Source organism: Gymnoscopelus braueri (genome assembly GCF_963280865.1).
Source record: "Gymnoscopelus braueri genome assembly, chromosome: 6".
NCBI classification, from domain to species: Eukaryota; Metazoa; Chordata; class Actinopteri; order Myctophiformes; family Myctophidae; genus Gymnoscopelus; species Gymnoscopelus braueri.
This window is the reverse complement of record NC_137607.1, coordinates 8,429,222-8,445,887: the sequence shown is the minus strand read 5'-3', so window position 1 is coordinate 8,445,887 and position 16,666 is coordinate 8,429,222. Positions and strand designations below refer to the sequence as shown.

The window sequence follows — 16,666 nt, the reverse complement described above, 5'->3', positions numbered from 1 at the left end:
GTTACTTTCCACCACTGACAGCATTGACAGAAATGTCCAATTTCCAATACTTTTACTCCACTACATCTCAGAGGCAAATATTGTTATTTTTACTCCACTGCAATTATTTGAAAACTTTAGTGACGAGTTACTTTGCAGATATAACTTATTACATTATGAAACATACATTAACCACTTTAGTCCAGTTTTATACGTAGGCTATTTGAAAATAGCCGATCTACAAGCTCACAACGTGACACGTTGTGAGCTTGTAGATCTGCTATTTTCAAACATTTTAGTATTTTTAGTATATTTTGATACCAATACTTTTGTACTTTTACTCAAGTAAATTTTGGACACCAGACTTTTACTGGTAACAGAGTACTTCTACATTGCAGTATTGATACTTTCACTCAAGTAAAACATTTGAGTACTTTTTCCACCACTGATTATTCTCTGGGGGGTCCCTAGAGATGATTAGCTTAATGTGCAACATTGTTTTCTCACTCAACAGTAAACAAACCAACATACAGTTACAGTATAAGTGTATACAGGGTATCTGCACATTTCTAGAGTTACTTTTTCAATACCAAATTGACCAAATTGTCAAATATGACGTTAGAAAGAGGCAAACATTGTGAAAATAGCCGATCTACAAGCCCACAACGCCTCGCGGTGCGAGGCGTTGTGGGCTTGTAGATCGGCTATTTTCACAATGTTTTATCTGTGTAACCGACTCAAACTAAATGTAATGTCTACAATTCCAAGTGCTTCCAGGGTGGGTTATTTTAGGGGGGCGCGGCCTGAAAAGTTTGGGAACCCTTGGGTTAAGTTAAGAGGCTATAGCAAAGACTAAAATAGAACGGCAAAGTGTGTCAATGCCTTGAGACAACTTAAAAGTTGCACTTCCCTGTTCCACTCCTGGATTTGAAACCCGGGTCTCCTGCAGACATTTTTTTTTACCACTGAGCTAATAGAGCCTGTCTGCTGGCACTGGGGGATCACCACACATCCAACATACCGGTTGATCAGGATAGGGGGGGATACAAGTGTTATCGGGGAATACGTTGTGAAATCGGTCAATAACCCATGAAATCGGGGAATGCATTTCTGGCATTTTTAGATGTCTTTGGCTATTCAGAAATAGCGGATCTACAAGCTCATAGCGCGGCACTTGTAGATCCGCTATTTTTTGAAAAATCTTGAAAATGTGTGCAAATCTTAGAATGTATATATATTTTTTAAAGCAAACATTTGTTAATAATATTTTGTTCCAGGGACCCCCAGAAGCAAATATTTGAGTTACAAATGTTCGCTTTGACAAATATTTATCACAAGATTTGCACACATTTTCACGATTCTTTTAAAAAAAATAGCAGATCTACAAACTCACAGCGTGGCACTCAAAGAAATCTAAAGTGACACAGATGCGTTCCCGGATTGAAATGGGTTAATTGCATTTGTTTGTTATTTACTTCACAATCAATACAGGGGACACTCCATTTGAATTTTGACCAGGGAGCCAAGCCATGGCAGCTACCATGCACAATTGATACCCCTTGCTGTAGACATCAACCAAAACAGGAACTTATGTGTTGCATGAAACGTGGCCCACAATATAGCTGCTTCCTCTTGCCGCCTGGCAGAGACCAAAGTGAGCAAACTTTACTCACGTTCGGACCACAAACTGCACCAACCGCAACAGTCGTTCAGGAAGGCCGAGCGATGACACACAGCGCGTTGTGACTACACTCTGTGACACAGACACACACTCAGGACCACATCACACTAGTCTGCACGCAGGTTGATGCACGTATACAGCAGTGGTTGTGGTTCTCAAACTCGTTTTAAGTCAAGGACCCCCAAATTGATACGTATTTGACCGCGGACCCCCCATCTGAAAAGGTGTTGTGCCAGGGACCCCCATAAGAGAAGATATGTTTTTAATTTTTTTATCAAATATTCCAAATATTTTCAATATTTTTCAGAAATGTTCAAAAATAGCAGATGTACAAGTTTGTAGATCTGCTATTTTTGACTTTTTCAAGTCAAGGACCCCAAAAAATGTATAGTATTTGACTGTGTTTTAGTAAAAGTATCAATACTGCAATGTAGAAGCACTCCGTTACAAGTAAAAGTCCGGAATTCAAAATGCACTAATTTACCGAGTAAAAGTACAAAAGTATTGGTATCAAAAAGTACTTAAAGTGCCAAAAGTAAAAGTGCTAAAATGTTGGAAAGTAGCAGATCTACAAGCTCGTTGTGAGCTTGTAGATCGGCTATTTTCAAATAGCCTATAGGTATAAAATAGGGCTCAAGTGGATAATGTATGTTTCACAATGTAATCATTTATATCTGCAAAGTAACTAGTAAGTAAAGTCTTCAAATAATTGTAGTGGAGTAAAAGTACAATATTTGCCACTGAGATGTAGTGGAGTAGAAGTAAAAGTATTTAAAATTGGAAATACTCCAGTGAAGTAAAAAAAAAACTTAAAATATTACTTAAGTACAGTACTTGAGTACATGTACTTAGTCACTATACACCACTGGATTGTTTTACACCTGTAAACCTGTGGGGAAAAAAATGTGAAGTTGCAGAGGAACGTTCAGAATAAAACCCCACAAACAGACAGAATGTCAGGTTATAGTGAACGCACCCCAAACACGAGTGTCTCCGGCTGTGTCCGTAGCCGCCGTGCGAAGCTCCTTTCCTCATGGTCCTCTGGACCTCTGGTTGGAACTCATACGACTCTCGAAAGGGACGGGACGGTATATACCACCCGCTCTCACATCCGACCCCCACGCACCCTCACCCCGTCAGCTCCCAGGGGCTGTTATGTCCAAGTCCAAGCTGAGTCGACCAAAATCGTGGACCTATGTGTTTTAAATCTTTTTGCCCTTCCTTTAATCTAATAAACCCTATTCCTGGGCTGGCTGTAAAAAAAAAATCCAACTTGATGGTGTGGCTTTTGGTCGCTGCTCTCGGGGGAGAGAACAGAAACTTGATCCAAGTGGAAGCAGAACTTAACGCAGATATGATCTCGAGCTTGAAAACACAGAAAGAAAACCGCTTTTTCCTTCCTTGCCGTCGTAACTCTCCCGAGGCATTTTGAAGCGACGCCGCGGTGACAAACTCTTGATATATGTGAGACTTAAAACGTCATACAAAGGCAGACGCATGACGACGTCCCTTTGAGCAACGCAAGATCTATGACTGGGCACAAATCTTTTTCTCTCTGGGAAGTTGTCAGAGCACTTCTGAAACTCCCATGCAGGCAAGTCCCGGCAGGGCTGAAGGCTGCGTCGGCTTGCCTTTTTTTACGATCCGTCTGGTGAAATCTAAGACGAGAAAATGCTCTGCAGCGACGGAAGAATCTTCCACAGCCTGCGCTCTTGTTGTCTCACAATGGTATGTTGTTGTTGGTGCAGCTCCTTGGGCACGCCGCCCAAAAATACTTCCACAGATAACCTTGACTTGCATTCCAGGATGGCTCTTCACTGGAACGCGTCCAAAAAGAATCCCTGCCTTAAGGACAAGGACGAGTCTAAAACTTCTTCTAAATGAAGCAGTTGCTGTCAAAAAAGCGCGGCGTGTTGCCGTTTCTGGCTCTCCTGCATGCACTCTGTCTGCAGAGAAGAGGAACTGAGCAGTGGACTGTCTGTTGTGTGAGAGAGAGAGAGAGAGAGAGAGAGAGAGAGAGAGAGAGAGAGAGAGAGAGAGAGAGAGAGCAGGGGAAAGTTGTGAGTTGTGACCTCTTCCTCCAGGCAGTGTGGGAGCTCAGAGGGTCCCCTGAGGCCGTCGTGTTGGGCTGAGAGGGCCCCGTTCCCCGTCCTGGATGGAGAAAGTCGAGTCGCGGGTGGAGATGCTTTTTTTTTTTCTCCTCCAGGATATAATTCGCTGGGAACAAAAATAACCGAGCGAGGAGCTGGTTTAAGGACAGAGCGGGGACAGACGTAGATGAGTCGTCCGTTGTAGGTCGAACTGCTGCTGAACTGCTTTGTCCAAACACGGCTGAGACCGAACACGCGGGGAGGAGAGGAGAGCGTACCAAGAGGAGAGGAGAGCGCACCGAGAGGAGAGGAGAGCGCACCGAGAGGAGAGGAGAGCGCAGTACCGAGAGGAGAGGAGAGCGCACGGACACACACAGGACAGGTTCAAACCCCAGGAGTGCAGGACGCTCACTTTTAATAGAGGTTACCACCGGTTGCTGGCTCTGGCCTGACTCGTCTCAGGGAAGCTTGCCTTCCCCTGACTTCCCCCGTGTGACTGGCGGTGTGTGTTCCTGTGTGTGTGTGTGTGCGTGTGCGTGTGCGTGTGCGTGTGCGTGTGCGTGTGCGTGTGTGTGTGCGCGCGCGCGCCCTGGCTGACATGTGAGATGGACAACCTCTTCCTCCTAGCGATGCAGTTTAAACAGCACAGCAGGAACGCAGGGTGGCATGCTGCATGCTGGGTGAGGACAGGGCCCCGTAGCACCCAAAATACACAGAGCTGGTGTGACGAACGTGATGACAAATGTGTTGCTCTTTTACAATAGACTAATGCAGTGGTTCTCAACCTGTGGGCTGGGACCCCGTGCAGGGGGGGGGGGGGGGGATGACAGTGAAGTGACAATTTAAGGACTTTTAAGACCTTTTTAAATGCCTCCAAAAAGGAAGAAAAGAAAAAAACCATTACTGCGTCAAAAGTACTCAACAAACTATATTACAAACACTGTCAATAAAATAAGAAAGAGGCAAACATTTAGAAAATAGCCGATCTACAAGCTACAAACAAAGAGAGGCGTTGCGAGCTTGTAGGTCTGCTATTTTCACAATATTTATCTGTGGAACCGAAAATGTAATTCCTACATTCCAAGTGCTTATCAGGGTGGGGGGGGTCCCCAGTTCAAATATGATTATTTTGGGGGGTCACGGCCTGAAAAGGTTGAGAACCAATACTTTTGTACTTTTACTCAAGTAACATTTTGAACACAGGCCTTTTTTTTTTACTTGTAACAGAGTATGTTTATATTGTGGTTATTGCTACTTTTACTTAACCCATTAAGACCTGGAACGCATCTGTGTCACTTTAGATTTCTTTGGCTATTCAAAAATAGCAGATCTACAAGCTCATAGCGCGGCACCGAGTGCCGCGCTACGAGCTTTTAGATCTGCTATTTTTGAAAAATCTTGAAAAATCTTTGTTTATATTTTTTTCCGAGAAATTGTTAGGATCTAGATTTCTAGGATCTAGTACTTCTTCCACCACTGCCTATGGGGAGACACGGAGCACTCAAAACAATAGCACCAGCAGAATAAGCTGTTTGGCATTGGCAGAGAAGATTTGTCACATTTGTCATGGGCTCAACCCACATACTCAGCTGTGCAGCTCATCTCACAAAGACACGTTCCTTACAAACGGGGCACCGTTTAAAAAGTAAACAAACAGGCTTTCCAAACAGCATAAAAGTTGTTGCCAAGAAGCATTGTTGCAACAGAGAAATAACCCAACACATATTTCTAAACTGTTTGTGCCATGTTTATATACAATTCACATTATGTTTAAATCACAGAAATTCAATCATATCTAAACGAAAATAGAATTTAGACCTGGAAGTTGTTATTTTACATTTAACCATTGTTGCTCTCCAGGATAGATTTGTGGAATAGTGACGCATAAAACAAATGTATTTGGAACTCAAAGATTAAGCTAATGTGATGCTTTGTGTCAATTATGTTAGAACATTTAACACACTGTACTGTAACAAAGCATAACCTGCTTCATAGTACAGATAATAAGGAAAAGGCCACAAATAAGGAAACTTTGAGTAATAACATAGAAAGAAATAAGGAAACAGACATAATAAAGACACATTGTGTGTAGTACACAGCCTATTACACGCGCCTATTACGCGCGCGCGCACACACACACACACACACACACACACACACACACACACACACACACACACACACACACACACACACACACACACACACACACACACACACACACACACACACACACACACACACACACACACACACACACACACAGCATGAGACTGCTCTGTCTTCAGTCATTAATAAAACATTTGTCATTAAACACGATAGCTTGGTTCCCCGTTCTATAACAACTAGACTGAACCACCACACCCGTTTATAAATATTTTAACTCTATATGGGAAAATTAACACGGTATGAGCTACATGTAGCCTGGCAATGCTTTTGGATTAAGAGTAAGACACACATTCTTTGTTATATTTATCAGAACAGATTTTTGTTATTTTGTAAACATTTCTGTTAAAATAATTTCATTTAATCTTCTTTCATGTCCACAACTACTGAGCATAGGGGGGGCAGCAGTTAATTAAACTAAACCATTTAATCAACTATATAAAAAAATATCAAAACAAATCCTCAATTAACGATAATTGAATCAAATGTCATCATAGCGAAAAAGTCCCCAAAAAAAGTCAAAAGAAAGTAAAATATAGAGAACATGGACACCACTCAAAACAGAAAATAACACGGTTCAATGGAGAAGTGGGGATGACCTTGAAAACTGATCTCCGTTCCGTCTGTCAGATCTACAAGCTCACAATGCATCGCGGTTGCGACGTGTTGTGAGCGTGAAGACAATTTTCGTTAAAAAAGCCTGGTGGCTTGTCTGTCTGTATCGGTAGCTTCTAGTACTAAACTGCATCTCTGTCTCTCTCCATTAAGTCTTTGTCTAAATAGACGCTGTCGGGTGGAAACCTTGTACGTTCAAAACGGTTACGTTTCGGAAATTGAAAAAAAGGAACCTGAGTTCAATGTTAGTTAATATTCAGTCACAAGCTTTTCTTATTACTTTTCATTGGAACGTTTCGCTACTTTAGTGCAAAAAACATTGATGAAATGAAATATGGAGATACAAGGTTTCTGCCCGACAGCAACAACTTGTTTCTGTCACGTATCTAAAGTCAGATAGTGTTGTCTCTTGTTTCGAGTGCCGGGGGGTTTGGAGGAGGTGGGGGGGGGGGTGTCAGAGGGGGGTCTCTGTGGTGTTCTTTATCAGGACCACCTTCTACCCAGGAGGGCTGTGACCAGTGGTGGAAAAAGTACTGTACTGTAAGTAAAAGTATCAAATACCGCAATGTAGATAATACTCCGTTACAAGTAAAAGTCTGGGTGATTAAAATGTACTTGAGTAAAAGTACAAAAGTAGAAAGTGTTGTGCACAATGTCCCATTTCGCAAGTTTTCAAATGTATAAGAATCATTTGGAAATAGCAGATCTACAAGCTCACAATGCGTCGCGATGCGACGCATTGTGAGCTTGTAGATCTGCTATTTCCAAATGGCTGAAAGTATACAGGGCTGAAGTGGCTAATGCATGTTTTGTAATAAAAATCTACATCTAAAAGTAACTAATAACTAAAGTTTTCAAATAAATGCAGTGGAGTAAAAGTACAATATTTGGATCCGAGATGTAGTGGAGTAGAAGTACAATAATTGGAAATTGGAGATACTCAAGTATCACGTATACTCAAAATTGTACTTAAGTACAGTACTTAAGTAAATGTACTTAGTTACTTTCCACCACTGGCTGTGACTGGCCCAAACACTCTGACGTGAGATACGCACCATTTGGGAAAAGAAAAGGACCGTTACACTAACTGCTACGCAAACATTACAACCACATTGTGGTTGCTTTCTGAATGCTGACAAAGACCTATAAGGCCAACAAAAAAAGAAGAAGCTTTTAAATATGAAATCTGAAAGATCTGCACCTATCTGAGCCGATCACTTTGGGGGAATTCAAACCTATTTTAACCCATTGATACCTGGAACGCATCTGTGTCACTTTAGATGTCTTTGGCTATTCAAAAACAGCAGATATACAAGCTCATAGCGCGGCACCGAGTGCCGCGCTACGAGCTTGTATATCTGCTGTTTTTGAAAAATCTTGAAAAAAAATGTTTTAAATTTTTTTCAAAAAACTGTTAAAATTTTGAAAACATTTTAAAAAATCGCCTCAGGTCTTAATGGGTTAAAGGATAGAGCAGGGGTCTTCAACAGGGGGTCCGGGACCCCTAGTGGGTCCTCAGAGCTACTATATGGGGGGTCCGACGCGTTCAGTCTTTGTGCACCACATATCTGGAACAAACTCCTAAATCAACCAAATCAATCAAGCCATCCCACTATAGCCACTAAAAACCCTATATATACAGTATTTCATTCTTGGCCCCGCCTCCTTCGTTTTCCCTGCACACCACAATGTTTGCAGAAAATAGCCGATCTACAAGCTCTGTGAGCTAGATCGGCAATTTTCGCAGAATGTTCGCCTACTATGACATGCCCAGAATATGGACGCTAGCCCCCCCCCCCCCCCCCCCCCCCTTCATGACAGGTGATCATTCTGAAACTTTTCAAGGACTGAATTCCACACCTCTATCACAGACTCCCTCACTCTCTCCATCATGTTCCCAGGCTGTCAGCTATCGCTCCAAGTACACAAGCTGTGTGTCCGTTAGCACCCTGACTCCAAAGCACCGGCAACACTCACTCGTACAACACACAGTGCAATTGGGGTCAGCTATCATTACAAACCCCATATCTATAATCAGTGGTGGGGAAAAGTACTAAATGTTTTTTTACTTAAGTAAAAGTATCAATACTGCAATGTAGAAATACTCTGTTACAAGTCTGGAATTCAAGATTGACTTGAGTGAAAGTACAAAAGTATTGGCATCAAAATGTACTTAAAGTACCAAAAGTAAAAGTACTCATGCTGAAGTGTCACGTTTCAAGTTTTCAAAATCGAAATCTTTTGAAAATAGTGGATCTGCGAGCTCACAATGCGTTGCATCGCGACGCATTGAGAGCTTGTAGATCGCCAATTTCAAATGGTCGAAATGTATATAGAGCTGAAGTGGAACTGTATATATTTTTGCAATAATAATCAAAATCTACAAAGTAGACTATAGTAGTAGTAACTAAAGTTTTCAAATAGTTGTAGTGGAGTAAAAGGGCAATATTTGCCTCTGTGATGTAGTGGAGTAGAAGTATGGAAGTACCTCAAAATTGAACTTAAGTACAGTACTTTAGTAAATGTACTTACAGTGGTTACTTTACACCACTGTCTATAATGCATTATCAACATAATATGCATTATACTGTATATCTGCTAGTGCTTATAACATCGCACAATGATAAATCATCTTGACCACAATGTTAATGTTATTTAGAGTGTTTTTTAGACAGATGCTATGTTCTTTACATACCTGGCATCATGGTTTCTTTGTTCTTTACTTATGTGACTATTGTCCTTATAGGAGTAGTTCTTCCACCAAAAAAATACATATTTTCTATCAATTACACACCTCATGAAGCATTGAATTCATGGAGATATTTTTGTTTTCGTCGCATTCCTGAACCAATAATTTGATGACCGGCGGAAAGATGCTAGTGTATCCGGTAGGAGACTCAAAGGAATCTCTTTGTGTCTCCTACCAGAAATACACCCGGTCATCAAATTATTGGCTCAGGAATGTGTCAAAAACTAAAAAATCTCCATGAATACAAGGCTTCATTGGGTGTGTAATTGATAGCAAAAAAAGTATTTTTTTGGGTGAACTATTCCTTTATTGACTAAGGTTCATGCTGACTCTGATTATTCCCATATCACACTCTGGATAAGAGCGTCTGTTAAATGCCTAAATAAGAGCATCTGTTAAATGCCTATATTGTGTTTACAGTAAGTCTTCAGCACAGGGACTCTTGCTCCACCCACTAAGTTACCAAGTTATGTAAAGTTATTAAGTTATTAATATAATGCCTTCTAAAAAGGAATCGGTTGCGGTTTTTACTCCCGTCTGAGAGCAGGGTTCTTTTGGTGAAGTGTGTCTACCCAGCAGCGGTGGTGGAAAGTAACTAAGTACATTTACTCAAGTACTGTACTTAAGTACAATTTTGAGGTATGTTTTACTTTATTTTCAATACTTTTACTTCTACTTCGCTACATCTCAGAGGCAAATATTGCACTTTTACTCCACTACAAATTATTTGAAAACTTTAGTTACTAGTTACTTTCTAGATATAAATTACAACATTATAAAACATACATTAACCACTTCAGCCCTATTTTATACCTAGGCTATTTGAAAATAGCCGATCTTAAAATAGCCGATCTACAAGCTCACAACGCGTCGCGGTGCGACGCGTTGTGAGCTTGTAGATCTGCTATTTTCAAACATTTTAGTACTTTTACTTTTGGTACTTCAAGTTCATTTTGATACCAATACTTTTGTACTTCTACTCGAGTACATTTTGAATTCCGGACTTTTACTTGTAACAGAGTATACTTCTAAATTGCAGTATTGATACTTTTACTTAAGTAGAACATTTGAGTACTTTTTCCACCACTGGCTCTTACACAAAACACCAGCTGCTCTGTGAAAACAGAGCAGCTGGTGGAAGATCTGGAAGATCAGTTTCCAGTGGTTTCTTACAGATTGCACTAACAGGCTTCAGGCTCTGGGTCACAGAGAGAGAGAAGCATCAGTCTTTCTCCACATGACCTCCGGTCATCAGAGTGTGCATGGAAAATCCATCCGCTACGTCAGCAGCATGCACACACACACACACACACACTCGCACACGCACACGCACACACACACACACACACGCACACGCACATGCACACGCACACACACACACACACACACACACACACACACACACACACACACACACACACACACACACAGAGAGAGAGGACCTCGCTTCGGTAATCGCTGCGATATCTACATGCCTTGTTTACAGTTAGGAAAGACGCAGCGGTGGAAAGTAACTAAGTACATTTACTTAAGTATACTGTACTAAAGTAACATTTTGAGATATTTGTACTTTACTTGTGTGTTTCCAATTTCCAATACTTTTACTTCTACTCCACTACATCTCAAATCCAAATATTGTATTTTTACTCCACTACAATTATTTTGAAAACTTTAGTTACTTTGTAGATTTTGATTATTATTACAAAACCTTCATTAACCACTTCAGCACTGTATACATTTCAGCCATTTGAAAATAGCCGACCTACAAGCTCACAATGCGTCGCGATGCGACACATTGTGAGCTTGTAGATCTGCTATTTTCAAAATATGTGTATACATTTGAAAACTCGAAATGGGACATTCATGTGCATTGATGAAAACTTCATGAAAAACGTTTGAATAATAAGAACCAGACATACTGCTCTTAATGCACATTCAAATGTAAATATCATCTTTTGAATATCTGATCTGAGGCCAGTGTTTGTCACACACTTTGATTGATTCTATGCCAGTTAACAATAACACTCACTGTGTCTATAGAGGAGAAGTCTGTAGCTGCTTTTCATCAGCTGCATGATGTCTACAGTAGATATACCAGTGGTGTAAAGTACATTTACTCAAGTACTGTACTTAAGTACACTTTTGAGGATTTTTTACTTCACTGGAGTATGTCCCATTTTCAATACTTTTACTTCTACTCCATTACATCTTAGAGGCAAACATTTTACTTTTACTCCACTGCAATTATTTGACAGTTTTAGTTTCTAGTTACTTTGTAGATTTTCATTATTATCACAAAACATGCATGAAAAAAATGTCTACATTGCACTATTGATAGTTTTACTTAAAGGGACATTTCGCCGATTTTGCATCAAACCCCTATTTTTATCTAGATCTAGGACCCATAAACATGATCCTGGTGTGTTTTTTGTGTTTTATCTGTATTTTTAGATTTGTATCCATATCCTCAGAGACTATGAGTCATTTGACTCATAGTCTCTTTATCTCACCTTATTTCCTGACTACAATGTAGACCACACCCCCACGCAGCCTCCCCTCCCCACAAGGAAGGGCAGTGCCCCAAAGCATTATGGTCATTGTAGTAATGCAGCAGCCTAGTCAAACCCCAGTCAAACACACAGACTTCTATATTTTTCTGGCCATAGGGTGCAAAGTTCAAATTTTGCTACTGTTATCTTCTACAAATATTATTAACATTGAGTGACTGTAAGTTCTTCCAGGGGTGAAATGCTCCTTTAAGTAAAAAAAAAGAGCAGTACTTTTTCCAGCACTGCTGTATACTGTGTATATACTGTACATGTAGGTGGATGAAAGCAGGACAAGCTGCTTACAATCAGTATCAAGATGAGAATGGAACATGTCATCAACATGTAAATACTGTGACACGTTGTTTACATCTCAGGGACTTCTTATAGCCCAGATCTCCTCTCCTCTCTTTTTTCCCTTTCTTCTGTGTGTGTGTGTGTGTGTGTGTGTGTGTGTGTGTGTGTGTGTGTGTGTGTGTGTGTGTGTGTGTGTGTGTGTGTGTGTGTGTGTGTGTGTGTGTGTGTGTGTCAGACACAGCTCGTGTCTCCGGGTGGTTTGCAGGTCTGACCTGCGCGCAGTGGTATAAAGTAACTACAACGTAAGTACATTTACTCAAGTACTGTACTTATCCCACGATTTTGTAACCCCATTTTTTACACCCAGTGCCAATTGTCTATGTAATCCTGGGCACTACACTCCCTCTGCCAACCTAGGGGAGGCCAGGGCCGAGCTCATCCCTCCTTCAATGCATGAGAGCCAACTGACCTTCTTGTCACCTGACAGGGGAGAGTTTCCCTGGTTGGACGTAGCGTGTGGAAGGAACACGTTATTCCAACCAGTTCCTTTCCCCTCCATCATTAAGTACATGCACTTTTGAGATTATTTTTTTACTTTACTGGAGTATTTCCAATTTTCAATACTTTTACTCCGCTACATCTCAGAGGCAAATATTGTACTTTTACTCCACTACGACAGCTTTAGTTACTATAGTTACTTTGCAGATTTAGATTATTATCACAAAACATACATTAACCACTTCAGCCCTATATACTGTATAAAAAAATATACTGTATAAAAATGTTTTTGAAAATAGCCGATCTACAAGCTCTGTGATGCGACGCGTTGTGAGCTTGTAGATCGGCTATTTTCAAAAGATTTTTTAAAAACTTGTGAAATGGGACATTCTGCATGCATAACGAGTACTTTTACTTTTGGTACTTTAAGCACATTTTGATGCCAATACTTTTGTACTTTTACCCGCAGGTACATTTTGATCACCGGACTTTTACTTAGCAACAGAGTCACTGCAGTAATGACACTTTTACTCAAGTAAAAAAATGTGAGTACTTTTCCCACCACTGACCTGTGTGTGACCTGGTGAACACACACAGGGCTCGACGAGACATCTTAAGACACAAAGACAATAGACGTCTCTTTCATGGCCGGAACAACGCTCTCCATTGAGGAGACCCGCTGGGTCCAACGTCAAACTACCGTCTTTACGTTTAACCCATTTAGACCGGGAACGCATTCAAAAATAGCAGATCTACAAGCTCGTAGCGCGGCACTAGATCTGCTATTTTTGAAAAAAAAAAAAGTGGAAATTTATGCAAACATTTGTAACTCAAATCTTTGCTTCTGGGGATTCTACAAAATGTCTTCTAAATCCTAACAGTTTTTTTTTTCTGAAAAACATATGTTTCTATATCCGTGGTGCTCAAAACCTTTTCCATGTCAAGGTCCCCCAAAAATATATGTATTTGGCCGCGGACCCCCATCTCAAAATATGTTGTTCCAGGGACCCCCCAGAAGCAAAGATTTGAGTTACAAATGTTCGCTTAAAAGAAATATATACATTCAAAGATTTGCCAAAAAAAATTATGATTTTTTTCAAAAATAGCAGATCTACAAGCTCATAGCGTGGCACTCGGTGCCGCGCTATGAGCTTGTAGATCTGCTAGTTTTGAATAGCCCAAAGTATAAAATAATGTTTAAAGTTGGTTACATAGATGCGTTTCCCACGGTGTCTTAATGGGTTAACCCCATGATTTCCCTGGCGTCACCTACAGAGCAGCGAGGTCTTCGTTTCCCCGCGGTGAACACAAGACCCATGATGCTCTGTGTGCTTGCGTAAACGCAACACGTGTCCCAACGTCCGGCCACCCCCGGGGGTCAATCGTGGCACGAGGGCAGATCTTCTTCCTAAAAAATTTATTGTTTATTATGGCCCAGCGCTCAGAGTGTTTTTAAATTAACCCATTCAATCCGGGAACGCATCTTGTGTCGTTTTAGATTTTAGCTATATAGCCATTATTTTATACTTGGGCTATTCAAAAATAGCAGATCTACAAGCTCATAGCGCGGCACTCGGTGCCGCGCTATGAGCTTGTAGATCTGCTATTTTTGAAAAACCATGAAAATTTGTGCAAGTCTTTGAATATATATATTTTTAAAGCGAACGTTTGTAACTCAAATCTTTGCTTCTGGGGGGTCCCTGGGACAACATATTTTGAGATGGGGGTCCACGACCAAATACATGTCATTTTTGGGGTCCTTAGTTGACACTCAGCGATAGAAAACTGTTAGGATTTAGAAGTCATTTGTAGATGTGTTCCCGGACTGAAGGGGTTAACCTGGGCAGATAGGCTACCTCTCAGTTATTTAAAAACATTTTAGAGACTTCTTCACGTCTGGTTATACGTTTGTCGACACTGCCATTGTAAGAGTCAGGGTGTGGGATGTGATACTGCCCATTCTCACCACCTGGCATCAGTTGGACAGGAAGTCTAGTATCCAGTCGCACATGCTTGGGTGTATAGCTCTAGTCTAGCTCTCTGAGCTTTGTGTCTAGTCTTGCTGGGACAATGGGTTGAAAGCCGAGCTCTAGTCCACAAACAACACACATACGCACGTATACTTGTCCTTCAACGTGCAATCAAAGCATCGATCTTCCTGACACAAGTTGTTTCGAGTAGCCATAGCTGAATTACAAGTCAGATTTCAAGAACATAATCGAACTCAAGGAACTACTCAAGTCCAAATAAAGCAGCATGTATGGTAAGATTAGATATATTCTGACCCATGACAGACATCCTACCTCTCCCCTTAAGTTGCAGGAGTCTCCCGGAAATAGAGCCCATCTACTAAATATATGAACATATATGCCAATATATGTCAATTAAATGCAAAATATATGCTGCATACATGCCATATTCAGGTTCATATATATGTGCATGTATGTGGATGTATAGGACATATATGTATAGGATATATGTGTCATATACAGATCATATATATATCCACATATATAAAAATATATATGTTCATATATTTTCTTGACCTCCCTGAAATTATTTTTTTCCAGGGTGGGATGTCTGCCATGAAAATGTGTGTGTGGGTGTGTGTGTGTGTGTGTGTGTGTGTGTGTGTGTGTGTGTGTGTGTGTGTGTGTGTGTGTGTGTGTGTGTGTGTGTGTGTGTGTGTGTGTGTGTGTGTGTGTGTGTGTGTGAGTGAGTGAGTGAGAGAGAGAGAGAGAGAGAGAGAGAATAAATATGCGAACCATAGTGAGAAAGACAGACACCTTAGTCAACTAAAAATGTGCAATTACTGTTGTATTTTGTGTACAGCTCAGCTGTTCCACATGCAGGGCCGTCATGATTCTTTACTGGCCCCCGCCCCCCCATTTCAAAACTCGTTCCGGCGGCCCCCGGTGTATGGTACGGCTATGAGCTTGTAGATCTGCTATTTTAGAAAAATCGTGAACATTTGTGCAAATCTTTGAATATAAATATGTTTTTTTAAGCGTTTTTTTTTTTACTCAAATCTTTGCTTCTGGAGGTTCCCTAGCACAAAATATTTTTGAGATGATGGGGGTCCGCATTCAAATACATATCATTTTTGGGGGGTCCTTGACATGAAAAGGTTTGAGCGCCACTGTGGTACGGTACGGTACGGTACCTGGGCGTGGTGGCCAAGGTGAAGTGCCGCGGCGCGCCGCCGCCCATGCCCGAGCGGTTCAGCAGCAGCTTGCGGAACATCAGCGGAGAGTGGCGGGGAGAGTCCCTCGGAGACATCCTGGGACTCGAACCGCAGGGAGAGGAGGGTCCTCCGCCCCCCGAGAACCGTCTGGGCTTCGCTTTGATTGGCTGCTGAGTTCCGCAGGAACAGGAACAGGAACACGGCATCTCCCCCCCAACAGGCACTTCCTCCTCCCAGAGCGCGTTGCTCATGTCGACCGCCGCTCGGCCCCGAGACAGGGCCTCCGACAGCTGCAACTATCCATTGTTTGGTCGATTATTAGATTTTGTAGATTATTCTATCGGTTGATGTGTCCATTAATTGAATAATCGATTAGCGCATTTTTGTTTTATTTTCTAAATAAATACATACAAGAAAATAACAACTTTAAGAATGTACAACTTTAAATTGTTTTATATAAGAATCGCTTTAAAGGTATATTTCACTTTCACAAAATGGTTGGGTCATTTTATCGTCTACTTAGGCTTTTGTGAGCCCCCCAGATCGTTTTTAAGTTGTTTGATTCAGTATTTAGATATTTGATATTCATTTGATCAGACACGCCCCCTTCCCATACAAACCCATTATAACTTCAAACTCCATTTCTAACATTCATCAAAAACACCCGTCCTTGGTTCTGGTGACTCACCCTGCCATCCTAATACGTGATTTTTCGTTTACTTTTTTTCATTTATTTAATTTAATTTATTGTAGCCTATTACATTTTTTTTCATTTTCCAAATTTTTTTTTAAAAATAAATGAAAAAAGTTATAGAAAAAACACAGTCTCCACACGTATTAGAAGGACAATATCAGTCACCA

General features: G+C 41.0%; 1 protein-coding gene across 3 annotated transcripts in view; it reads right to left on the bottom strand.

Moving 5' to 3' along the window:
- Nucleotides 1-15,999, bottom strand: part of LOC308087216 (3',5'-cyclic-AMP phosphodiesterase 4C-like) — a 73,209-nt gene extending 57,210 nt beyond the window's left edge. For 2 of the 3 annotated variants that reach the window (XM_080430931.1, XM_080430934.1), the window contains exon 1: nucleotides 15,785-15,999. In XM_080430931.1, coding sequence (XP_080287057.1) covers nucleotides 15,785-15,900 — 116 coding nt within the window. In that variant the 5' untranslated portion in view covers nucleotides 15,901-15,999. Of the gene's footprint in view, nucleotides 1-2,636; nucleotides 3,455-15,784 lie in introns of those variants that run through there. The other variant, XM_080430933.1, reaches the window with a different exon arrangement.
- Between the last annotated feature and the right edge of the window lie 667 nt (nucleotides 16,000-16,666).